Source organism: Netta rufina, assembly GCF_964035555.1.
Source record: "Netta rufina genome assembly, chromosome: 1".
Lineage (NCBI taxonomy): Eukaryota > Metazoa > Chordata > Aves > Anseriformes > Anatidae > Netta > Netta rufina.
In genome coordinates, this window is record NC_140123.1 from 202571182 (window position 1) to 202597200 (window position 26019).

Consider the following 26019-nt stretch of genomic DNA (forward strand, 5'->3'; position numbering starts at 1 on the left):
CCAAGGCAGCTCTTTGACCCAAGAAAGGGCTGAAGGCTCTCAGCTGGCCCAAGAGAACATGCCTCTTTCCATGCTTTGTTCCACCAGTGTTTTAGCTAAGTCAGAGATAGCCCCAAGGGGCAGATACAGAGGTGACAAGTGGCAGCCGAACTGGCATGTAGCTGAAGGATTTCTCCTCTTTCCTGCTGTTGCCTGTGGTTGTACAGCCCTCAGCCATCTCAGTTGTGATGCAGGGCCCTCAGCAAGGATGAACCAGAAGAGCAGCAGCTGTGTTGCATGTCCAGGTATCACTGTAGAGGTGAGAGTCAGTTTCTCACCATTTCTGAATCACTCCCCAGCCAGCCACTGTCACCCAGGCTTTCCCCAGCTTTGGACCGTGATGTTTCTGCTCCAGATTTGGAGAGTGAGATTTTGTAGCTCTGGTTGTTTCAAGCCTGAGGTTCCAGCTGTACTGACAGCTCATTCAGAATCATGATTTCTCAACTTAAATGCACTGGAATGGCAATTTGGTCTCTGCCTCTCAGCTCAGTTTCATCCTTGCTGATCCAAGGGAAACAGGAATCTCCCCACTGAGCTATCCTGATTTAAATTCTTTAAATCCTGATTTAAAACTTGTCTGTGACAACTACAAACCATTCCCTACTGGCAAAAAGTGACTTTTTTCAGCTGTTCTTTATTGCTGATTCCTATCACCCTCTCCTTTAATCCTTGCTCCATCCTCTACACAAAAGTGCATCTGTACAGGCAAACACATTGGAAATAGTGTTTCACCTTAAAGAACCTGGCACAAGAATGTTGGACCTTAAACTGGGCTTCCTCATGGTGAATGGGTTAGATTTATCCCCCAAATGAGATCGATGTCATCTGCACAGCAGTGGGGGAATGATCTGACCCTTGGCAGGGAAGAAATGGTTAATTTTCTGCCTCGCAGGAGAGTGTCTTTGGCACGCATTTCGATGCAATGACTCACTGGGGCCAGAGTGGAAGTGCAAAGACCCCATTGCAGCAATCAGCTTGGGAATCCCACTCCTTGGCTCCTCCGAGCCAGGAGAGGTTCCAGCTGTGGCCTTACAAGGCCAGAACAAGAAACCTGCTGCCGTGTCCCGAGCGAAGCTGCTGCCAGGCACTCCCTGCACGAAATGCTCTAAATCCTCTCCTGGAAGCTGGGGAGACCGGAGGAGAGGCTGGGCTTCCAGAGCACTCAGTCACAGCAGTGTATTTAAGGATTTCAGGCGGTGCACTTTTACCAAGATATTCTCCTTATTTAAAGCTCCATTTGCCTGCCAGCTCCTGAATCTCATCCAGTCCTCCAGACAGATGTCAGGTCCCTCTTGCAGCCCATTTATGGGTACGGCGTGTGTTGCCACCCTGCAAGGGCTGCAGTCTTTAGGATAAACCTGGAGTTCCTTACAGGCTGGGAGGAGAGACAGAAACAAACGCGATGAGCCAAGCAATTCAGAGCAACACTGAGAGAAATGGAGAGCCAGTTCAGCTCCTTTTGGCTCCAGTAAGCACCGTGGTGTTCAGGACTGGACAGGTTTAGGTCCTGAGGTGAGTTCCACCTTTCCTCTGACTGAGCTACTCAGCCTCCCGGAGGCAATGCTGGGAGACAGGCACTTCCAGACAGTGACTCAGCCCGTCCTAAAAACTATCCAAAGCAGATGGGATGAATTAGTCTCTGGAGGTATCTCCCCCTGCCTGGAGAGGGATTAGATGAAGTGCCCAGCTTTCTGATGATTGAGTTGGGAACATCGAATCCCACCCTTCATTTTTACTGGGGATGAAGCGTTTGGCCGCCCTCATAGTTTGCTCACTTTGAAGCAAAACCATGTGTGTAAACACTTGCACATATGTTTGCATATATAGTACACAAAGTTTATTTTAGTGAAGTTACAGAGACAAGCACACGTTGGAGATGCTGGAATCTGGGTTGCCTGTGCATCCACTTTAATATATGACAGAACTTTTTCCTGGGAAAAACTGACTACAACTCCATGGAAACAACTCGACTGTGACAAAATAAAAGACGAAAAGGAAAGAGAGTATGAAAGAAGGAAAGAGAGGGAGAGGTGGTCCCAACCCCACGTTTGGAACCTGTGTGAGGGTGTGGAGCAGTGCTGAGTTTTCTAGGAAACTGCTGCAGTTCTCTCCTGATCTGTTCAGCAGTCGTAGCTGGGATGCTGTCTGCACACACACTTCACTGTTGCTCTGCATTGTTTTTTCTTTTTACATTTTCTTTTGGCTGAATGCAGGCAAGAATGTCAAAAGGAGTTTCTGTGCACGCTGGATGTGAGAGGCAGTGTCCCCGTGAGAAAGCCAAAGCAAGATTGTTTTTCCTATTGCCTTGTTCTCAGAAAAACAAACAAGCAAGCAAGCAAACAAACAAGAAAAAAACGAGCTTTCTTGGGCCCAATAAATCCCTCTGAGGAAAGTGCAGTTTGACAGAATGCAAGCAACTGAAAAAAGGGTTTTTGTAATGGGAAATGTCAAGTGATGTTAATTATAATCACAGCTACAGTATGGATAATGAGATTTGGGGAGTCTCCTCTTTGAAAAGCCTCTTCTACCAGTGCCTGCATTATTATTTTTGTCTATGAAATATGCATTAAAATTGGTAAGGTAATGGTGGTAAGGCATGAAGCAGAGTTCCACCTGACCAAATGGAAGATGAATCCTGCAATCCCTAGAGGGAGAATGGGTAATACATAAGACAGAAGCAGACAAGGAGGAATTCCAGACCTGGCTCCAAAATGCTGGGAGCTAAGGGAAATACATGTATTCCCCCTTAACTTCAGATGGACCTCAGACTGGAAGCCAAGTCACCAGCTGGGAGGATAAGAGATCCCACTGTTGTGGGTGACTTGTCTGCAGTTGCATCATCAGCTTCCACGCAGAATCCAGAGGGGTATTGATGACACAGCTTGATCAGTCCTTTGAGAACCTTTCCAAACGGTCTTTGCACAGCAACATCAGGCCTAGAAACATCTGTTTTCCAGCACTGTATTTTGTATTTCTTCTGGACAAGGCCTTCATATATTTCCATGATAGGCATGAGAAAAACCTTAAATGCCAAGGTGTCCACCATATTATTCCAAGATGGTCAAGAAGGGGCAGAGCTGAGAAGCTGCTGATCCCTCTGCTTACAGGTATTTCTTCATGTTCCTCCCATGTGTTTTGCATCGAAATACAGGGCATGTTTTTGCACAGATGGGGACTGCTTCTGGGCATCCTCTCTCAGCTGGTCCCAATAAGCTGAAGTTCATTTCCATGCAAACACAGCTGAATGGATGCTACAGCAAAGTTGGTCACAGTGGGAGGACTGGACACATCTGTACTCTTCCTGTTGGCTTATCCTTGGTGGTCTGTCTTTCCAATCACACAGGGACCTTAATTTCTCTCATTATGAACTCGGCTTGATACTATTTGGCTTGATACTCTGTCTGGTTGCCTGTATTTGCATGGGATGGCAAGCAGCAGAGCAGTATAATGTTGGTGTTGTATTGCTGGAAAAAACAATATACCTGTGACCAAACTAACTAGCAGGTAGAATGAGCAGTAATTAGTCAAGGAGTCAAGGCTTCTTTTTATTTTTTTTTATTTTTTTTTTTTTTGTATTCATTTGAACATACTAGCTTATACATCTGTTAATTGGTGGAACCATTCATTGCAGTATGTATGTACCAATCGGTTTCCTAATTATGAGCAAGGCATGTGCATCCTTGACTTATTTAGAGGCATTTCAACTTTTAAATAACTCTTGTAACCATGTGTCACTTCTACCTTACTGCAAACCTGGAGGACTTTAGAAGAAATCCATGAGGCTTTTGGTGTTAACGTTATTCAGTGTTTCTTAGTCCAGGGCAGGGTTCTCCCAGTCACTAGGAATTTTTATCCTAATTGTCATAAATGATTCTTAAGCTTACTTAGGCCCAAGCACTCCTCTCCCAGCTATTCAACATCTTTTGGGGCAAGAGTTGTTCTTTTGTTCTGTATTTGCATAGCATCTGGCTCCACAGAGATCAGGCCTCAAGACAAGGAAGAACATCCCAGTTGCCTTCATGATCCAAACTGGCAGTGTAGAATTATTTGTAAGATCAGTAAGCATCTTAATTCTTGCCTGCTAAAGCAGAGACTGTTGCACCTACTGGTCTATTTTTCTCTTCTCTTTCCAGACCAAAGAAGCTCTCTTCACAATTCTCCAGGACCTAAGGCCTGAAGACCACTTCAATATCATTGGCTTTTCCAACCGAATAAAAGTCTGGCAGCAGGACCGGCTGGTGCCAGTTACTCCAAATAATATAAGAGATGCCAAAAAGTACATTCATAACATGTCACCTACTGGAGGTAGGATCCAGAGATATGAATGGTATTCATTTTTCTATCCAATTAACTACACCAGAATTCATTGCTGAACATGGTTCTGTATCGTGTAGCAGTAAAAAACATTGGCACTTAAGTCATGGGAGAAGAGGACCCCTTTGCTATCTCTACTTAGGGTCAAGTGGTGGAAGGATATGGGCCCTGTATCAGCTTACATCATGGCTATTTGTCCCCAGAGCTGGTTATATGATCTGATACACTTCCTAAAGCCAAACTGGGCCTATTCTCCAATTCATTCAGTGACATCCCGGGAATGGGAAAATTCCAAACATCCTTTCTTTATGACACAGGGAAAAAAAAAAAAAACAACAACATGTCCCTGTGAAGGACATGGGTTGGTACTTTTGCAGTTTCTGGAAACCTGTGTAAAAGCAGGAATGTAGTTATGCCTGGGTCATAAACTCCATAACTGGACTAGCCAGTGTGGGCTGTTGGGTTGGCTTCTGCAAGAGCTGATTCCTCACCTAGTGCTGTCTCCTTCTTGTCTCTTCCTTCTAACTAGCATTAAGGAACAGCCATAATAAAGTTCAAGAATTTCTCATCCCTTTTTGCTTGTGCCATATTGCCAGGAGTGAAGAGGGGAGAAGAGGAGCCCCCAGAGCAGTGGCATAGTGCAGGCGTGATTTTGAGTTTGATTCAGTGGTCTCCTAGGAGTCTATGGGCATTAGTGTAAAAAAAATAACACAGCAAGGTTTGTAATCAAGCATACCTTGGCAGCTGTGCCCACCCTGGCTGAACACTCCTCAGATAGGCTACAAAATGACTTATACAGATCTTTCTCCGTGCAAGGGATCACAGCTGGCTGAAGGTCGGACAGGGTCTTCCTATGGTTGCCCTTGAGCAGCGACCACTCCTAGCAAAGGAAACGGTCTGATGGAAAAACACAGCAAACAGGATGGTTTTCCACGCTGTTTGCATTACAAGGAAGAGAGTTTAGGAAGTGGTCAAGAGACCTGCCCAGTTAAACAATTGCCAATAGTGGGACAAAATTCAGAGTGAAAAGCTTTTTACTTCTGAGGTGCCAAAAGAGAGTTGTGCAGGGACAGCTGAGATTGCCTGTGGACCTGACAGAACAAAATCAAAAGGAAATGATTAACTCTGGGGTTCAACAGGAAGGTGCAGTGACTCTCCACCGCAGGCAAGCAGTCGTTTAGTTTTGGCTAACTCTGCATTTCCTCATAAATATGCTGTGGCTTGAGTACCTTCCTGTGAACGTGAATGCACTTTGGCTCACACATCAAACACACAGAGCATGTGCTGTGCTTGCACTGCTGTGTCATACTCGCACGCCAAAGAAATGGGAATGAGATATTGTGGCACGATATCTGTGCATGTTTCAGAAGGCATTGTTCAGTGCTCTGTGGCTCTGTGACGTGGCTGGATTTGAAATAACACTGTCTGCTGCATGGGATGGTTTTTCATTTGTTTCTGGGCAAGCAATTATTTCTGAGGTTTTGGACCTGGATGGGGACTTTGAGAATATTAAGACGTTTAGGTGCAGGATTTTGGTTCAGTCATTTTGCAGAAACACAGTCTGGATTCTGAGGACTTTTCAGATGTTTTATGCTCTTTCCTGTTCTTTGTCTTGGTACAGACACTGGAGTTGTGCAAACTAAACTTCTAAGTTCATGATGCATGGTCAAACCTACTAGCACATCTTTGCTAGTAAACTCTCTAGAGCTCCCCTTCTGGACACGCAGGAATCTGTTGTGTATGTCTCTCACTCTATTTCACCTGCTTTTTTTTTTTTTTTTTTTTTTTTTTTTTTTACTGAAAGCTGTTTTTAATCCAGACATGCTGATCTTGTAAATTTTCCACAACCAATCCCTCTTTGCTTGGACTAGCACAAGAAATACCTGGCGCCAGGTGACAGCCGTACTCCTCTTCCAGCTTTCTTTTTTTTTTTTCTGAATGTGCAGTGGATTTGAATCCTTTCCATGCATATTTTTCTAACATACCTGTATTCCCTCATTTATTGTCTGTTTTCTCCCTCTCTCTCCACTTCAGGCAGTTGCATTCTTTGCTAGGGAATTGTATTTTGAAAACACACTCCTCATCCAATAAAGCCATTTCTTATCTCTTTAAACTTTCTTAGCCACTCAGGTTTGAAGAGCAATACCAACCACTTGTTTTCCCACATGAAGGGCTTTTCTCTCTCTTCAAATCTTGTGCCCTTCAGAAAAATTGGGCAGAACTTGTTTTCCCAGTTCAGATACCATCTCAGAGAGTCCAGTAATTAACTTTAACAGTTTTTGTATGTACCGGTAGGACATAGTATGTACTGTGACTCTGCTTACCATGGTTGCTTGATTGTTATACGTTGAAACATTCAAGTATAGAGAAATTTCACAGAATCAACTGCAATTCATGTTTCAAATCATAAGAATATAAGCAGCTTTTTTCCAAACTGGTGCTGAGTAAGAGCTGAACTGAGTAAAAGAGATATTGCAAACTCACACAGAGAAAAAGAACATCATAATGTACAGAGTTGCTGTCATTCTACTAAAAGGAGTTTAGGAAAATTATTTGCACCACCCTTAGAAGGGGAAATGAGCTAATTCTTTTGGTGCTTTCCCAGGAACTAATATTAACAGTGCTCTCCAGACTGGTGCAAAGCTGCTAAATGATTACATTGCTCAGAACGACATCGATGCCAGAAGTGTCTCTCTGATCATCTTCCTCACTGACGGGAGGCCCACTGTTGGGGAAACACAGTCATCCAAAATCCTCAGCAACACCAAGGATGCCATCCGTGATAAGTTCTGCCTCTTCACCATTGGCATTGGCAATGATGTGGACTACAGGCTGCTGGAGAGGATGGCACTGGAGAACTGTGGCATGACAAGGCATTTCCAGGAGGATGAGGATGCAGCCAGCCTCCTGAAAGGGTTTGTTCTGTTTTTTCTGTCTTTGAATCTGCATCAGGTCTTGTGGCCATTTAGTGGGAGGAAATCCTCCACAGGAGATGTGGCAAGACATGGAAATTTGTCTGAGGCTCAGCTCTGGTTGAAAGATGCAGGGTATACTTAGAAACTGAGATTTAAAGTTTCTTTCAGGAAGGAAGTGTACCCAGAAATTGTTTCCTTCCTAGCAGACACTCTGAGGGGTACTGGAGCCCCACAGAATGAAACATTTGTTCCCCCTACTCAGAATACTCTTCTGGGCATGTAAACCTAGAGAGGTAGAAGGCAAGTGCAAACTCTCCTCAGGTAGATGGAGGGAGGAAAAGATGTGTTGATCAGTTTAAATTAACAACATAAACAGCATGTAGTTGTTTCATTCCCTTATTTTGCTTGGTGACCCAAACAGCTTTTCTGTAATCCTCATCATTTAGTGGGACAAGAGATTATGTGATAGCTCTGTCTAAAATATCTGCTCTAAAATGTCAGGAAGTGTGTCAGTATTTCTAAGTAAAATTGTTTGGCTTTTGCTCCCAAAATCTTATCGTTTTGAACTTCAGAAACCAAAAAGAGACAGTCATTGAGAAGGTAACTCTGATTTTGCTTGGATAGTGCCTAATTTATCTGCAGCAATGCAATCATGTGCCTTCCACTAGACTGTTCTTTCTGTGGTGGTTATGCTAGGACATTAGCATCTTCCTTTTAAACCACATTTTGTAGATCCATCTGCCACTCCACACATGTCATTTGCTTCTCTGAACACACATTTTGGATAGCAAGTGGCATTCCCTGGCACGTGAAGGATGTGCTGACTGATTGGGCCACAGAAACCCAGCCCAGCAAGTATTTTTTTCAAACACCTTTATCTGATAAGCAGCTCACTGTTTATCAAGGTCAGTGATGGCAAACCCATTTGGTATCTGGTGCCAAATTTATAAGGAAAAGCACAGTAACTTGCTGGAGGCCAATTCAAGTCACTGGTGGAGGGAAAATGTATGTGGATACCAATGAAATGTCTGACTTTTGTAGTCAATGGATTGTATTTTTACACAGATGCTTGCGCTGTGCTACCAGACAGGTTGCATCCTTCACTCCACCACTTGTATACTCCAGGAGCTATTCCACAGAATGTTCTCAGGTTGAATTCACTCATGTTTTAAAATGTGTTGAGGTCTCTGCATTGAAGATGCTAAGTGCTCAAGAGAGATTTTCAAAGAAAGCCAACCAATTCAGGCTTTTTTTTTTTTTTTTTTTTTTAATGAGAGAGCGAGAATAAAATAAGAATTGCAACTCCAGCCTTCCAACAATCTGCATAAGCAGATGTGAAAAATAAATGCAGATTGAGCTGAAAAAGAGCTGAGGCCACTTCCTTGTTTATTTACCAAATTAGACTCAAATGTTTTGCCAAGAGATGAGGAGAATGACATTTAAATGGGAAATTTAGCATTTGTGGAGGAGCCTGGAAAGTTCCATCAAAAGCACTTTGCTTCAGGGAAAACACAGTACTGTAAACTTAGGCCTTGACCCCTTGTAAAAGCTTTCTGGCCTGTCCAATGTGATGTATTCTCAGAATAGTGTATTCTTAGTGTAGGGTCAAATTAACAAAGCATTGTAGAATTAAACTATGATGCCACAGAAGCCATTGGTTTGCTCCAACAGAAAATCAACGATAAGGTAGAACTAATTTCTCTTCCTCCAGGCCTCCTGTATTTAGCGGTTAGGATTTCTGCATTCCTTTGAAATACTCTTGATTTTTATTTTCCTTTGCCCAACAGAAAACTATTCTTGCCTGTCCCACACTGACCATCCCAAACTGTAGCAGCTAGGGCTTTTTCCAGCAATATAGAAGTTTTCGTTCAGATACACTCCAGCTTTTTGGGACCTAGTATCTTGACTTACTGTTTCTGGCTATGGAATACCACACATAATACCACTAGAAAACAATGGGTAATGGCATGTTTTCTATGTACACTTTGAAATAACCACAGTGCTTTCTTTAAGCCTGGGAGGCCAAGAATTTATTCTTAACGGACAAGCCCTCTTAAGCAAATGTAAGTGTCCAGAAATATCTCCTTGCTCCTGAATTCTAGTGGAAGCTAGGTAACTGCCAGACCCTGCTGGGATGCTTCTGAACATACTTAAGAGACTCTGTTTAGATGTCTAAGAAACACTGAAAACTAGAATGGGGCAGAGAATAACTTCGGCTGAAAGGCGCCTGTAGAGGTCATGTAATACAGCCTCCTGCTCAGAGAGAAACTACCTTCAAATTTAGGTGAGGTTTCTCAAGGCCTTTTCCACTCAAGTTTTGAAAACCTCCAAGGGTACAGACTCCAATGTCTCTTGGAGCCCAGTTACACTGCACACGTGAATTAAATTTGGGGCCTGGTAGCTCTAACTGCTCCTGAATATCCTGGGAGACATGTTAGATAGTCTGACATCCTTTGCTGTGAATAACTACAAATGCATGTGCATATACTTGTATGAATAGTACTAGCAGTGTGTAATGTGTCTTTATTTTAGATTCTATGATGAGATAGGAACACCTCTCCTCTCTGACATCCGTGTTGATTACCCTGAAGACGATGTGGAGCAAGTCACTCAGAACTTCTTCCCTAACTACTTCAATGGCTCTGAAATTATAATAGCTGGCAAACTCATCAACCGTACCTCAGATAGCCTCCATGTGGAGGTGACTGCTAGCAACTCCAAGAAGTACATCCTCCTTAAAACAGATGTGGCTATTGACCTGCCAAGCAAGAATGACATCACAGCTGTCCCTGGCCTGGAAGATGGCAAAGGTGATCAAAACTACATTGAGAGGGCATGGAGTTACCTCACCATCAGGGAATTGCTTAACTCCCGGCTGAAGAGTGATGACAATCAGGAGAAAGAATATTTGATGGAGAAAGCAAAGTCGATGGCCCTGACTTACAATTTTGTAACTCCCTTCACCTTTCTGAAGATGAGAGAGGCAGGGCTCCATTCAGAACCACCTCCAGAGGAGCTTATCAGACCTTCTACTGATGGCATTGGTGAAAAGCTGCAGAGCTTGCAGGGACACAAGGCACCACCAGGTACGAGGAAAAAATAAACATGCTGGTAAGAAATATTTTCAAATAGGTAATTTCTCACAGCTGCCTTGGTAACAGGGATGATCGAGCCAATGAATGGTAGGGTGGTAAACAGAAAACTGGGATTTTCGTATTGATTTTTTTAATTGTGGGCTGGGTGACCTTGAGCAAGACCTTTTAGGCACCTAACTTCCCCCCGGAAGCATGTACTTTAGAAACTACAAAAAAAAATTAGTGTTTTGAGGGAAGTTTAAAATATCTGCAGGAGTATGTGCAACAATCTCTCCTAATAGTATCTTGTGAGCATTATGCAAATTAGCATTATGGCTCTTTCTGCTGCTCAGTAATGGCCTTCTCTCCCCACTCCTAGGTATACGCAGACAACAAGATACGCAAAGAATTAAAATCTCCAAAACTTCAGGTCAGTAGCTTTTTTTTCATGCCTTTTATAATCCAAGATATTTGGGGTTTGTTTAAAACAATTCAGTTGCATGCCACTGTGGTGTAACCATCCTAATAGATCAGCCAAAATTCTATTTACTAGCCTGCAGAGCAGGGAGGCAAATGAAAACAAAAACAAAATACTAAAGGGATCAGGAATGAGGATAGGTGTGGGAAAACACAGCAAGGTAGTTGATCTACAATATTTGATTGTCATGTTTGAAAATAATGTAGATCAGTGAACAGGAAGCTTATTCTCTCTTTACTAGAACTCGACAAAAAATGTTTGATTTTTATAAAGTAATGTTGTTGAAACGTAAAAATGTTGTTGGAGAAGAAAAGAAGAGACAATTCTATAGTGTTTAAATATTTTCCTGTTGCTTCTATAGTTCTATGTAACATTCTTTTCATAATTAAATGAATAAAGAATAAGCCCAGAACAATAATTTAGCCTTGAACTGCACTGGTTAAGGTCACATTTACTTTACAAACTAGGGTTTTGGCTTGTGTTATTATCATACCTATCTGGTACTTGATGTTTTTTCAAGGACTGTTGAAAAATTAAGGTCATGGGATTGTTTAAAATCTGTCATTGACTGCTCCAATCTGATATTGAGATCGAGGAAGGTTCAGTGGGAGGTGTGCCCATGTAGCAATTTTTGGTTAGAGGATATATTTACATAGGCTGGAATATAGGATATATTTTCATATGTTGCCTACAAATAGAGTATGGAAGATGGGAATATAGCTTGCATGACAACTCCCGTATGAAATGGTATTTCAGGCAGAAAATACTCTCACTTTCTCCTAGGCTACTTTGGGCTTCTATTTTCATTAAAAGCCCATTGTCTTCTGTGAGAAAACCAAAGCAAAATAAAACAATCTTTGTGAAAAACAAAGCGAAACTTGGTGTTTCCTGGCAAATTCCATCTGACTGTTTATAAACAATAAACCAGGAGGCCTTAGGAAAACAAAGCAAAAAAAAAAAAAAAGAGGGGGGGGGAACACACTTTGAAAAAAAATAATTTGTTAGAGTCTTAGACTCTGGAGTTTTGTGTATATCTCATATTTGTTTCCTTTCCATGTCTTCTCAGCGGATGGAGACCCTCACTTTGTCATTGATTTTCCCTCCAGCAAGTTCTCTGTTTGCTTCAATATTGATGGAGAACCCGGAGACATTCTTCGACTCGTCTCTGATCATAAGGAATCTGGTGAGTAGCTAAGCAAAGTAGTTCCTTGTGAAGGAAAGCTGAAGTGCAAGGCCAGCACTGTAGCAATAAAACCAAGGTATTTCATAGGTGAGGAACCAGAGGAAGATAGAAAAAAAAGTGCTTTTCAGGCCAGACAATGGAAAATTCATGTACACCAATTTTCCAGCTCTAATCACCTGGATTAGAAGGGGAGGTAAACTCTGCACTTACCTCCACTCTGCCATGATTTACTGGTAAGTTCACAGCAAGCTTAAAAGTGAGAAGGCATGGCCACCATTACACACATCTACATCTACAGAAGCGAGTGTAAAGTGATTAGACCGTATCCATAGGGAAATATGGTTTCTGGCTTTTATATACCCGAACTTTTCCCAGTTCAGGTCTTCATTGACCATAATGAAGGGAGTGGCAATTCCATGCAAAACTGCCAAGCTCCACGTATGAGGACCATATTGAACCCCTTCAGTCCAGCTAGATTGGAGAGTTCAGTTCCTGATGATGAGAATCCAGTATGGCCTGGGGTTGCGCTTGACCAATGCTGTAGCAAGCACAGCTGAGTAAACAGGCACAGGCATTTTGGATTGTCAGAATTCAGTGTTTACATGAGCCAAGCAGCCACCAGCATGCTGAGAGATTATACAGGGGATTCATGTATTTGGAGGCAGCGTATTTGTTTGACAGTGCAGCTTCATCAGCCATCTAATTACAAGGTCACAACGTGCAAATGAAAGATTTAACAGCATGGACTCGACATGATTGCTTGGATATCAGAACTTCACTGTTTACTTACAGCACCAATTGCTTCAGGACAGAGAGAAGTACAGGTTAACCGAGCACTGAGGCTGTTTCAGTGAAGAGACTACTAAACTGATTACCAAGGCATGGCAACCTTAAGAAAACCCACATAATTCAGGATCTGCTTTATGCAAGTCACTCTGATCTCCAGAGGCCCAAACTGTGGTCTGATCCGATCTGGAATTCTAAGCAGGGCAGCTAATAAGCAGATTATGTCCTGAGCAGGGAAATGGTGGGAGGCAGGGGTGTCAAAACCAGAGACAATGCACAGACTTGTTTTACAAAGGAGATAAACAAGCCCCACAATAAAGGCACAATAATTCTATTCCATGTAGCAGTGGCCTAGCCTCCATCTTTTTGCATTCATGCCTGCCTCAGTAAATCACATCCATCTCCTGGCAATGTTACCCTTAAATTTCTTTCACAGACTATGTGCTACTGCTTGAGTCATTCTGTGGTTCAAATGCAGGATGAATTTGAGGAAAGCAAGCTCTGTAGAACTAGCAAGATGAATCTATGAAGCCAGAAATGACAGATTCCCTCTGGAATGATGGGAGATGGAGATATTGCACCTAAGTATTGATGTCTTGGGGCCTAACTTGGGTTAGCCACAAGCCTCCTCCTTTATTGTTGCTGTCTAGTAGCTGTGCAGAGACCTATGGGAAGTGAGACACTGTCTTAGGGACAGGAAGTCACAGAAGTAATTAAAATGATGGCTAATCTTGCTGTGGACATCTAGGCTTCAGTTGACTCAATGAGATCTGCATCTTGGACCACTCAAAAGTATTTCTTTTGGGTCAAAACTGAGGGAAGCTTGAAAGGCAGCACTGGTGAAGTGGAAATAATCCAATGCAGTTCAGGGACCCAACAGGAGGTTCTAGGTCCTCCTCTGCAGTGACACAAGGAGAACCTGAATTTCTTACACTGTTGCCTGAGGAGGTTTAGCACATCACACTGTTTGTAGGTCAGGCTATTCCCTCTACAGGTTCTGATGGTCTTTCATGTTCAGGCTAAGGTAGTAGCCCTTACTCTGTGGTTTCCTAGGTTAGATCTCTTCTTAAGAGTCAGGTAGTGACAGACATCAAACCTCAAATGTCTACTGCTTTGAGATCCTCTGACACAGGCCCACCAGCAGCTTATCTTAGTTCTCCAAGATCTGATGTGTTTGCCCAGCTCTGAGCTTATGCTTCAACACATAGGTAGTCTATGCAAGTCATACCATGGCAGGTAGGGTTATAGCAGTCAGGAAGGTAAATATATACCTTATGTAGCTGAATAAGCCCATGTCATTGTGTTGATGATAGGTAGTCCAAAGGTTGGATGGAGCTTAGAAACAACTGATCCTGTCTTGTGTCATGGTATACACATGGTTGGGACTAACGAGACTGGGGCACCTGTCTCCAGAGCAAGCCAGTATTTCTTAGCTTGGGTAAATTTATGTGCTCTGTATAAGTTAATCTATTTATAATACATTGGCCAACCTGTTTTGAATGCTGGTAGGTGAAATAAGTTGAACATAAGGTAGTGAATATGCATATCCTTGATTACAAGGCTTGTGTCTTTGAGACAAGAGACCTATTCTTGGTTCCAGCTTTCACTTACTGATTCTTTTCCTGAAAGGTGTAACAGTGAATGGGCAACTAATTGGAGCTCCTGCACCACCCAATGGCCACAAGAAACATCGGACTTACTTCAACACCATCACTATCCTCAGCAATAAGCCACAGAGATCTTACCTAGAGATCACACCCACCAGGATCATCCTGGATGATGGGGAAAGGCTTATTCTGTCCTGTGACCGGAGCGCTGTTGTGCGGAGCAGCAGCCTTGAAGTGTCCGTCTCTGCCAATTCCAACATCACTGTGACGATACGAGACACAATCAGCTTTGTCATCCTCATCCACCACTACAAGAAGCCAGCCCCATATCAGAAGGATCACCTGGGGTTCTATATCTCCAACAGTAAAGGCCTCTCTTCTGACTCCCATGGGTTACTGGGTAAGTAAAAGGTTCTCAGGTTCAGAGCTGTAAACCAGAGAAAAATGATTCTTCCAGTTTTAAAGGACAGAGACAGGAGGTGATGAAAATGGTAGATGGAAATTAAGTTTCCAAACGAACTTTTACTTCCACTTGTAAATGACTTCTGTTACCCGTATCCCCAACTCCTCTCCCATCTTTCTCTGTATGAGCTATCTTCCACTATCCCTGATACACCTGTGCCTGTTTTTCTCAAATCCACTCTTTTTATTTTTTATGTTTAATGCAGTTGCCATTTGAATGTGCACACTAGAAGCTCCCAGAGATGAATAATAGAGAGAGAGAAACCAAGTATTTCACAAGAACCCCTAATACGGCACCAATAAGACATTCTCTCATGATAGTCCTAAATCAGAATAACCTAGCTGCTAATGTGCTCTCAGGAACATAACAGAGTTGGGTCTGACTCTCTCTAAACAAAGAGGAGAGTCAACTGAGGTCTTGAAGATCCCGAAAGAGAGCTCTAGTCACAAAGCTAGTGCATTGCCAGAAATTGCTGGCTTTCAGCCTTCAAGTTCTGCACTTTCATATGTACAGAGGGTCTGTCTGTGCATCACTGAGCTGTTTACGCTGAGCCTGGTTGAGATCCAGAAACATAAGTATATCTTGTTGCCCCTTTCTTTCAAACTTTTGTAGTGAAAGGCAAGCCACCCCTGCATTTTCAGAGCAACTAGCCTCTAGGTAGGCTCAGAGAATGTCTAAATGGTTGGGCTCTTTCAGATGAGAAGTAGTGATGTTCATGGACATCTACAGGTGCTGAACTCTAAGGCTGAAGTCATGGTTTCCATGATGTTCAGATACTCCCAGGTTAAGCAGGAGATGATCTTTCAGTAGTGGAGTTTTAAATTCAGGTCCCTTGCATGTGCAAAACTCTAACCTACATTTAGGTTTGGCATAAAAGACCTTGCCCCCAAGAAGGTAAAGGAAGAGAACTGGGAGCTGCAGGCCTAAATCATCATCCACTTGCTGATGGACTTTTTATGGGCTGTTATCCTCTAGTAACCATGGCCCACAGAGGGGAACGTACTGCTCAAGAAGCTCTAGCTCAACCAATGTATCTTGACTAGTGGAAGAGAAATAGGGTTTTATTCTAATATCTATCTCTGTTAGATTTATAAAAGAAGCTAAGGACCTAGACTCATCCTGCTATTACTGAGAAGCCCTTTACAACCCCATACTTTAAGAATCCTCAAAACACAGCCTATTAAACAATTACCTATAAGTACAGGCACAAAACAACCACTCAAAGAGCGTATTTTTTCTTGTCTTTCAGGTCAGTTCTTGAACCATGAAGTTAAACTTCTTCAGGAATCTCTAAACACAAGTCATCAGCAGGTTGGTCAGAACCAAACTGAAGCACTAAAAACTAACCTTACAAATACCTTGAAAGTGAAGGGACGGCTTGTTCCTGTCGTGTGGAAGCAGAGGAGGATCTACAATGGCCAGCAGGAAGTTGACTGCTGGTTTGCCAAAAACAATGCAGACAAATTGATCGATGGGAGCTATAAAGACTATTTGGCTTCTCATCCTTTCGACACTGGGACCACCTCTGGGATGATTAACAGCCTTTAGGACTGATCATAGCAATGCATTGCAGCAGCATTTGTGACAGTGGGTCCCTTCTGAAGCCTCTAGAGATAGGCAACTTATAAATATTTCTTTACTTTGTGGTGCCAAAGAAACCAAGGCTTTTTCCCCTTGGAATTCAACTGTCTCTCTTTCATGCTAGATGAACAGGGTTCATCAAATTTCTGAAGACAAGGTTGGGGGGAAGGGTTGAGGACACAGAGGGACCAATGTCCCATGGGACGGGAGGGAGAAAGGGACTAGCTGTCAAATCTAACAGTGCAGAGAGCTGCTGGCCTTCAAATAAACCCATGCAGGGATCTGTGCAATACCCCCAGGGGCTGGTGAGTCACCCAGTGAAAGGCATGAATCATGCAGCACAGTGCCTGTCTAACCTTAGGTGATAAAAGTTTGCAAAGAAGTGACTTGGAGCACATGCTCCAGCCATGGTCCCTGGGGAGAGAAGAGCGAGAGAGGAGAGATGGGTGGATATCCATCTGCAGAGAGCTGTTAGCATCGAAAAGGTAACAGAGATCAAAACCTTAAATCAACAGGCCACAACAGGGTATTGCTTTCATGGCTACTGGGATGGGGTCTGGATTTGCCACTGAGCATGATGTTCCCTGTACCACTACTACTTAATACAGTGGTGAAAACCCTTGTGTGGTTTATTGCTGTCCCAGAGTACGGGCTGCCTGCTTCAAAAGCACCTGTGGTCCCCAGCAGCAATAGGAGTGGTGCTAGCTCCCATTCCATCGAGCATACCATTTAAATGACATCGTCGGTTTAGTGATTTCATCCTGATTCTTTACTCCCTCTGTGAGAAACAAAATTCCATTGTGAGCTTCCAACAGACCTCCCACCTCCCTGAGCAGAGCATCACTTCTGCTTCGCGGGGATTTAGATTTGCTAAAAGATGATGAATCTGCACCCTCAAATCTTGTGACCCTATAAAGCACTGTCTAAATCTTGAATTTAGACTAGAAATTTCTAGCTGCTTTTCTAATCAGGGAAGAAGTATTTATCTACTCCAAATTTTCAAAAACTTTTCATCCCAGTTACCCTGGCAGCTTCTCCTTCCTTACACTGCGGAATTTGTACAGAGCAGGAATTTGGCAGCAGGAAGTTAGGGAAGGGTCTGCCAGCCACCCCCACTGCAGGTGGTGCTGCTCTGCAAGGAAACCTCCAAACCCAAACAGCAAAGCTGTGGTCTATTTTAAAATGAGGCACCACTGAATAATGCTATACATCAGCCACAGGGGAGTTTGCTGAGTAGAGAACTTGGCCAAAGACGACTTTGACAGCCACAAAGAGGTTTACATGACAAGGCCAAACTGAACTCATGTATACGCTGCCTTTTCCAGGACTGAAAGGAAGGCGGGTGTGTGCAGGGGGTGGAAGCATCCCCAGCAGCTAAATGATATCCATGTGTTAGAAGAAAAATGAATTGCCAGAGATCTACAGAAATAGGTTCAATCTTGACTGATTTTTTGCATATTTAAATATCATACTGTTGCTGTAGGAGCTCCAGCTGGTGGTGGTGGTTTGGGTGGGGTTGTTTTCCAGTTGCTTGGTCATGGAGTTAGCACTCCTAGCGCTGTGACAGCAGAGCAGGTAGAGAGCACAGTTGCTCATTCACACCATGTGTTGTATGGAGAGGGAAACAGTCAAAAGTAACCAGCTAGACTTAATTGTGCTCTGGAAAGTCTTTCTGGAGAGCTCAACCACTGTAAAACTTGTGCTGGGGCTCATGCATTGGAAGAAAACATGGAGACAAAAATACTTACTGCCTTGCTCCTAGCTGGTTTGGAAGACAGCCCTCCTTGCAAGGGAAAATTGAAGGAGAGACCTTTGGCAGTCCTGAGCATGCAAGGACTGAAGAGACCAAAGCTTAGCAGTGTGCACTTGAATCAGAAATTAGAGAAACAGTGTCTGTGAGGTTGACCTCTCCACCCAAGAATGTGGGAAGATCACCCAGTCCATTCCCAAATCCCATCCCATTTCACCAGCACAGGGTGAACAAGGTAGTGGCAGTGAACTTCTAGACAGTGCTAGGTTCAGCAGGTGTCTTCATACAGTTGTTATTACAAAGAGCTTTCTTTGAAATTTTCACTCTCCTCCCACATTTTGCTGTTCGAGTGTATTGCGAGGGGGAGTGATTCGGATAGGATCTCCTCTCTCCTGTATATAGGTATGTATAGATACACATATGTATTGCTAATGTTTCAGGTGCATCATTGGTCCTCTTGCCCAGCCAGGAACACATTCCTTCCAGGGTCTGAAAAGAACAATGATCGAGTCCAACTTCCCAGCCCTGTGAAGCACCTGGAGCAATATACTCAAGTTCTCCTTAAGGCTCCAGTTATTCATTTCACAATAAATATTTTACAGTGAACGCTGCAGTGAAGCTTTCATTTGGCAAAGACGAAACAAGCTTTGAAGCTAAGGGTAGGTATGCTTTATGCTGCTGGATAAACTTACGTTACCTGATGGCTGAAAGAACCCCTCAGAAGGTCATCCTCCTGCTACCCCAAGAGCACTAAGGGCAAAGGTAGGTCATAGACTGAACACTTTGGCCTCCCCAGTCTCTAAAGGTGGTATCACAACACTTTTCCTCCCTCAGAAGGAGGATTTGTTCAGGTTTGGTCTTCATGCCCCTTTGTGAGAGCACAGAGGCACCCAATGAAGCACATTGTGCCAACTGCACACATCCATTCTCAGCTCCAAGAGGATCAGAAAGCACTTGGCTCTGCAGTGATATGGTTAAAGGTTGCAAGCTGCTGAGATAGCTCAGGAACGAAGGCTGAGCATCACTTTGGAGTGTGCAATTTCTTCTGTTGTGCTAACATTTTAGAGAAGAGAGGAGGGAGGACTCCAGACTTTAGGGTTGCTGAAATAGCAGTGGAAAGGACATACTTCCCAGGCTATGGCCTGTTGTGAGCCACCTCACCCAGCATCAACCAAAAGCTGACCCATCATGTTTATTCCCTGACCAAGATCACATCACTCATCTCTCATTTTAGGGCAAGGGCTTTGCTGAGGCTGAATTTGCATTCTTCACACTGCAGCACTGTACTAAGAAGCCCTATAGCAAGAACAAAAACTGAAATACCAGTTCACCTCGAAACAGAGGCAAGATGCTAACAGGGAAGCAATTTTCAATTATTTTTACTCAAGACCTTAAAAAGCACAAAAGTTGCTCCAGCCCTTACCAGCACAGGACTCCACCAAACAAGAAAAAGTTGCATTGTGAGCGATTTCATGAAGCAATATAAATGATCTGTTCAGAAAGCTGCATGTCATTTGTTCCAAGAGCCTTCTGGTATGCCAGCACAAGTAAGATTTTGACTATTAAGTAAGGAAGAAACAAAAAGGCTCTTCCAGAAATACATTATAAGTCTGCACAGCTGCGAGCATAGCCAAGCATGTCAAGTTCACTAAGGGGCATGTGAGACTTTGATTTGCATCTAACACTTCTAAACTACTTTGAAGTTGGGAAAAAACAGCCACCCACAAAACTTCACATCCTCTGAGCCTCACTTTTAAAGGACTAGAGCCCTAAGTGAGAAAAGCCAAACCCTTTAACTACATGCCTGATTAAGGAATAGGGTTTTGGGAATAGGGTTTTCCTATGAAAACAGAAGGGAAGGAAGACTAAAATAAACAGATCTCCTGCCCAACACTTCTGGGGACAGTTTTGCAGTATGCAAGGCCTGCCTATAGCTCAACTGGGTCTACCTGTTTGTACAGTGGATCCTGGATCAGATCTTGCTCTATGGACTGTTCCCTGGTTCGACTCTGCACAGTCAGCCCAGCTGTATCTGCATCCAGTCTGGGAGTGCATTGAGCAGCTGCTCGGGTCTGTTCCCAGGAGAGCTCCAGAATGTTTTGGCATTTTTGCTGTTTATAGACTAACACGGCCTGTTGACAACAGAACAAGGGCAAAGCCCTGCACCTCATGCTTGCCAGGATCTGAGATGACGCATGGATTATCATCACCAGTCTCACTTGAGGCTCTTCTCTTACACCTACAAGGTGAGGGCAGGTTAATGAGGGTTTCAGTGTACTCTTCTGATCTGGCTTTTCAGTATGTTCCTGCAGAGATTTTTCATGATTGTTTTGAGCTAGGTAAAAGGAGTCGACTCCTGTTTCCCAGCAAACATAAGGTAGCAACTGCGATCAATCCCAGATGACTGCTCCTGACTGAATCTAGCACAGGCTGATGTGGCAGCATCAGGTTTTGCACTGAAGTGGCTCATACAACCCATCTACAGAAACTCAGTGCTGGTTCAGCTTTCTGTAGATTTTACAGGACAGCTCTGCTGTGGGGAGCAGCTTGCCTTACAAGGAACACATCAGTTAGACCTCAATAGATCCCACTTCTTTCCCTTTACAGGGTTAGGGTCCCACAAAAATAATAAGCATAATCAAGATAATGTCATATTTGAAGCAGTTTTAGGTCAAACATTTATTGCATTCTTTATAAAACGGTAAAAAAAAAAAAAAAAAGCATCAGATCCACTGAGAGTCTTTCCAATTCAAGATATTTAAATACATATTGCAAAACAGTTCTTTTGAGCATCTGTGAATATAAAAGTGTCAGAGTTCAGACGGTACAGGACAGATTCTTTTTCCATTAAAAAAACACACAGCCTTTGGATTTCAGTCTCCAGTCCTGACAGTTATACCCAGCTGGCCAGCCAGAGGAAGTACACATCCATACCCCTAACCTCAACATGCCTGCATGTGTTGAGGTTAAGGTCAGACAGCTAAAGCAGATACTGCTCAAGCCCATACAGGATGCACAGACACCATCCCAAAGAGACCGCTGTAGAGGGATGAGTCTACATGAGGCAGGCAACCGGATCTCCACAGATCCACAGGGTTCAACTTGCATTCCCCACCCTGCCCTTCCTTGGCCAGCTCAAGGATCACAGTGCTGCTCCCCTTCCTCCACCTCGTCCCGGTGCTGTCAGATGACCACCTGATAGCTGGGCTGCTTCATCTTCTGGTTCGTTCCCTGGAGTCCCAAAGTGTCCTGGTCGCTTTCAGACTGCTCAAAATCCATGTCTGGAGAGAGCAGCACCTGGGGAGGAGAACAGACAGATGATTGCAGAGTCCAAGTACTCAGGCAGACCCAACTGGAGCTTACTGTGCTCTTAATACTGTCAGAAACATCCCCAAGCAGAAGCTTGTGAAGGGGTCAAGCAGCCATGGAGGGGTCTGCTGCAAGATTTCACCCTCCCTGGCTGAGGAGAGAGGTCTTGAGGTCACTTTGACTACTCCAGTGACAGCCAGGCCCATGTGGGTACAAACACTATTGCTCCAGTGTCCCAGATCCCCCTCAAAAGCAGAGCAGGCAGCTAAAAGCTCTGGCCACCGAGGGGCAGGACTCACACCCTGATATTCACATTCAGTAGCTTTGGAGGAGACGCACAAAAACTAGGCCGCATCTCGCAGACATCTGCGCCAAAGGGAGACATTTCCCCAGGCACCCAGCTGCTTGTGATCTCCAGAGCTCAGCCAGGGGAGCAAGCTGAGCTACACTTCATTTCAGCCACGGCCAGAGAGCTCGAGGATGTTGTCCTGGCCTGGCACCACCTTATTTCCACCTAGTACAGCATCTCCTAGCTCAGTCTGAACTGCAGGAGCCAGAACAGAGCACGGACACCTCAGGACGAGCTGTCTGCTTGGATAGTATCCACAGCTTGACAGGTTTTTTGCTCAACCCCATCCTACCCCTTCTTCCTACTACAGAAGCCCAGCTTTGTGCAAGAGAAGCCCTACTGTCATTCAGCCCCAACAGCAGCTGGCCCTAAGCGTACTTAATGTTCATCAACCCTTCTGCTAGGGCTTGTGTCACACCAGCAGTACCTGGGAGCCAGGACATAGGATTTCTGGTCAACACTGGTCACACACATCACAAGCCTGGCCAGGTCCTTGGCACCTTAGCACCTGACTCTAGAGAGGGCTCGCAGCACAGTCAAGGGCGTTCAGTTTTATTTCTGAGCAGTGCCAGAAGCCCTGTCCCTTCTCTTCCACTTGCCCCATCACAGAACCCAAACAGAATCATTAGTTTGTGGCCAGCCTGGGGAAGAAAAGTCAGCTACCACACTTCCCTCACCAAAAAAATGCAGTGAGACAGCATAGATCTCCCATCCAAGCCTCAGCCACATCTGATCCTGCTCCAAAGCAGGAACCAATGCCCTATCAAGCCCCCATTCCCATCCCATGGTGGCCCTCCACCTCAACTAAAGGACATCTCAGGGGCTTCCAGCTGAGCAGATCCCACTGACAGCTTGGCTAGTCCCAGAGCCCATCATCCCTTGGGGGAAAAATCAGGAGCACAGGGACTAAATCCCTAAATTTAGTCCTATTGATGGCTACCTCCAGGCCCAGCTGTGAATTAACACGCCCTCCACTTGTTCATTTAGACAGTGTCAGGGCCAGTCACCAGAGCAACTAAACAGGAAAAACAAACTGCAATCAATCAGTGACTTCAAAGAGGCCAAAGGGCCGCAGGGGAAGACTTCCTCCCTATCCTCACACACGCTCCAGCCCCTCCATCTGATCTGGTTATCCTCACAGCAGCACGTCAGATATTTCAGATATTTAGGATAGCAGTAGATCAGATTAAGATCTCTCATTCCTCTCTATCCACCCCCAAATTGGGTCTACACAGATTTGTTGTTGTTCAAGACATCACTGGAAATGTTCCAGCTCTTCTGAGCAAAGATTTCCTCTGTTTAACATTTATATATTGTGATGCTGTCGGACCTGAAAAAACGGGCAGTTAGTCACACGCAGCGTTATAAATCACTGAAGTCTGACAGGCTGCAACAGGCTGTCTTTGGGGTTTGATGAGCTGGTAATTTCGGTGGCTTTCAGCTGCAAGCTCAAACCCTCTCGCAGTGCCTGCTACATCAGCTATGGTTGACTAAGCTTTGGGATCCCGACCCATTCAGGCTGCTACCTGCCCCCTGTATGGCTCATACGAGGCTGCTTGAGCCAGCAGTCCTCTGGTAAGCTTACCATAATTCCCTGGGGAGCTTCATCGTGAGAAGACATCTCATCCCTGCGACAGTCATGGCTCACACCCTCAGATATGGCTTTTTGAACAGTTTTCAGCACAGCTTGGCCAAGGCACTTCCCTTACAGATGCACCCAGGCCAGAGGCACAGCTAGGAACAGACCACAGCTTCGCAGTCCCAAAACAAGGTGCTGCTGTCTCACCAGGCAGTCCTCAAGTACTTCACACATTCCTCCCCACACAAGGACAGCAGCTTGCAAGACAATCCAGGTCATGTTACACAAAACCACCCAGATCATGCTACAGAAGTAGGGCTGGCCCTATGTTCTGCCAACCCCAACTGTCCAGGAGAAGAGGCTTCACTACTGGTTTGGGACCCTTCCAAGCAGACCCTTCGGATGATCCAGTCTTCTCAGCAGCAAAGAAAGAAATTAAATAGAGTGATAAGAGCTGAGACATGGACTGGAAAACAGAGAAGCCCAGGGACTACCTCCCTGCAAGCAATAGAAATTTGTTTGCCTAAAACTCTACCAGACTGATGCAGAGGCAGGAACCATCTCACCTGCCTCCTACATCTGAGCTTAGATGAGTTGCCACGTATGGGACAGACTCCTTCCAGAGGCACCCATCTTCATTTAACTTCTCCTAATGAGCAGGCTCACCCAAGCTCATCCTAGGCTTGAGCTATTTAAACATCAGCTCAGTTAGCCAACAAGCAAGTCAAGATCATTCTCGGAATATTTTTCAATATTTAAAGCAAACAGTAGAGGTATTGGCATTCATCAGCACCTCCTGCCTAGCACACGGCCAAAAGTTACAGTTCCTATGGAGGTGATTAGGATTGGTGTTGAATTCCACAATAACCAAAGGCAAGTCCCATGCAGTGTACCAGCTTTTCTCCCAGCCTTAAACCAGCCTCCAGTTTCACTCTGGTGGCTCCTAGAAGTACCACTGCCGTTAGAACTAATTTTGCTTTAATGCTCATCTCTGGAAATGTAAGCTTTCAAAAAAAAGAGCAGAAACTCACCCACCTCCCTGGGGAAAAACAAAACAAAAACAAGTCCAAAAAGATCAAATAAAGCATGATAAAAACTGAGTTGTTTTCCTGAGTGTAGAAAACAAAGAAACCACTGATTAGATCTAAAGTTTATCGACGCTCACAAGGGCGAGGGAAAGATTTGGGTCAAGGGCAGGACACATGCAAAGCAGAAATAAATCCGTGTATTGAATGCATTTCCCCAGCCTGCATAGCACCAGATTCAGACCAGTACTCCTGAGACCTCTCTTCATCCCACCAGAAGGCAAAAAAGGATGGCATGAAAATTTGTGGATTGCTAAGTCTCTTCTTGCTACCCAGCTGGCCTACCAAAACAAAGGCCAAACTGACTTTTCCCGCTACCCCTATGTTAAATGCTGAGTGCAGGTTTTTAACAGGTTAACTCCCTGTCCCCCCCTTTTCCAAACTCCCCCTCCTTCTCCAAAGACAAACTGCAAGTATGAGTGAAAATAATGACACTAGTGGCAAGATAGGCAGAGAGCTGAAATTCAAGGAGGCAGCGTGATGGGGAGCTGTTGGCGCCTGCTGCTAGACAGCCCTGATGAACCCTGATAAACCACAGGACATCAGCCTCAGACAGCCCTGCCCTGCTTGGAGAGGCTTCCCAGCTCCCTCTCCCCTGTAGCCAGGCATGAGGAGAGGAGTTCCCCCACTTGCACAGGTTATTAGCAGGAAGGAGACCAGAAAACCCTCATTTTCTGGTTTGGAGCCTAAATCCCAGCCAACCCAGCTGTAGCGCTAGCCAGCCAAAGAGATCTTTAACTCACAGCCTGAAAGTGATGACAAAGCAGGAGCCTACAGCTACACCTCAAGGCCCAATGCCAAGAAGCAGAATTGGAAAAGAAGGTCATTCATTTGTTGTTTTTATTTTATTTATTTTATTTTGTTTTAGCATCCTTCCCTGACCAAACTATTTTTAGTAGAGCTGGATCAGAGGCACAGGAGCATAAGGAGGCAGACCCTGCAGACAGCTCTGATGGGGTGCCTGTCACCCTGATAGCTCCCGGGGCAATCAGAGTTTCAGGACTGACAGCTGGCTTGCACGCTGAAGGTCTCAGCAAAAATTTGTCTGAGAAAAGGAGTCAAATACTTGGAACCTGGGTGAAGCCTTCAACAGCAAGGGTCACCCTGTGGGAGCCCCATTTCCATCACTTGAAATAACCTACATCAAGCTATCGGAAGAGCCTTAGCAAGCAGAGATTGACAGGTATCTTCCCTTTAGATTATCCAAAAACTGAGCTAGAGGCCACAAAACCAGCAGAGCAAGGCAGAGGGCCAACTCCATTCCCACAGAGATCCAGCAACTCCGACACCATCTGTATATCCACAGCAGCAGCAGCCTGAAGGCTTCCATGACACCTATGAGGCTAGATTATCCATGTTTAGGTCACAATGGGTTGGAAAGGAGGCTGGAGTCTCAACTGGAGATGCCACCTCCTTGCCCTTGCTTCTGAGCTGGGGTAGTTTTAACAGATTTTAAACCTCCAGGAACACAACAGCATACCCAGTGAATGAGGCAAATCTTCACCAC

At 44.5% G+C, this 26019-nt stretch overlaps 2 protein-coding genes across 2 annotated transcripts in view; one reads left to right on the forward strand and one right to left on the reverse strand.

Annotated features, from left to right (window-relative positions):
• The window catches only part of ITIH5 (inter-alpha-trypsin inhibitor heavy chain 5), a gene marked incomplete at both ends in the record, with an annotated part of 45663 nt that extends 29256 nt beyond the window's left edge, over positions 1-16407 (forward strand). Inside the window, 7 exons of the mRNA XM_084306612.1 lie at positions 4173-4344; positions 6959-7268; positions 9801-10354; positions 10722-10772; positions 11887-12003; positions 14419-14796; positions 16109-16407. Of these exons, the coding sequence (XP_084162738.1) occupies positions 4173-4344; positions 6959-7268; positions 9801-10354; positions 10722-10772; positions 11887-12003; positions 14419-14796; positions 16109-16407 (1881 nt within the window). The remainder of the gene's footprint in view (positions 1-4172; positions 4345-6958; positions 7269-9800; positions 10355-10721; positions 10773-11886; positions 12004-14418; positions 14797-16108) is intronic.
• Positions 16408-21373: 4966 nt separating this feature from the next.
• Positions 21374-26019, reverse strand: part of LOC311213437 (store-operated calcium entry regulator STIMATE-like) — a gene marked incomplete at both ends in the record, with an annotated part of 32809 nt that continues 28163 nt past the window's right edge. The window contains one exon of the mRNA XM_084293427.1: positions 21374-21487. Coding sequence (XP_084149553.1) covers positions 21374-21487 — 114 coding nt within the window. The remainder of the gene's footprint in view (positions 21488-26019) is intronic.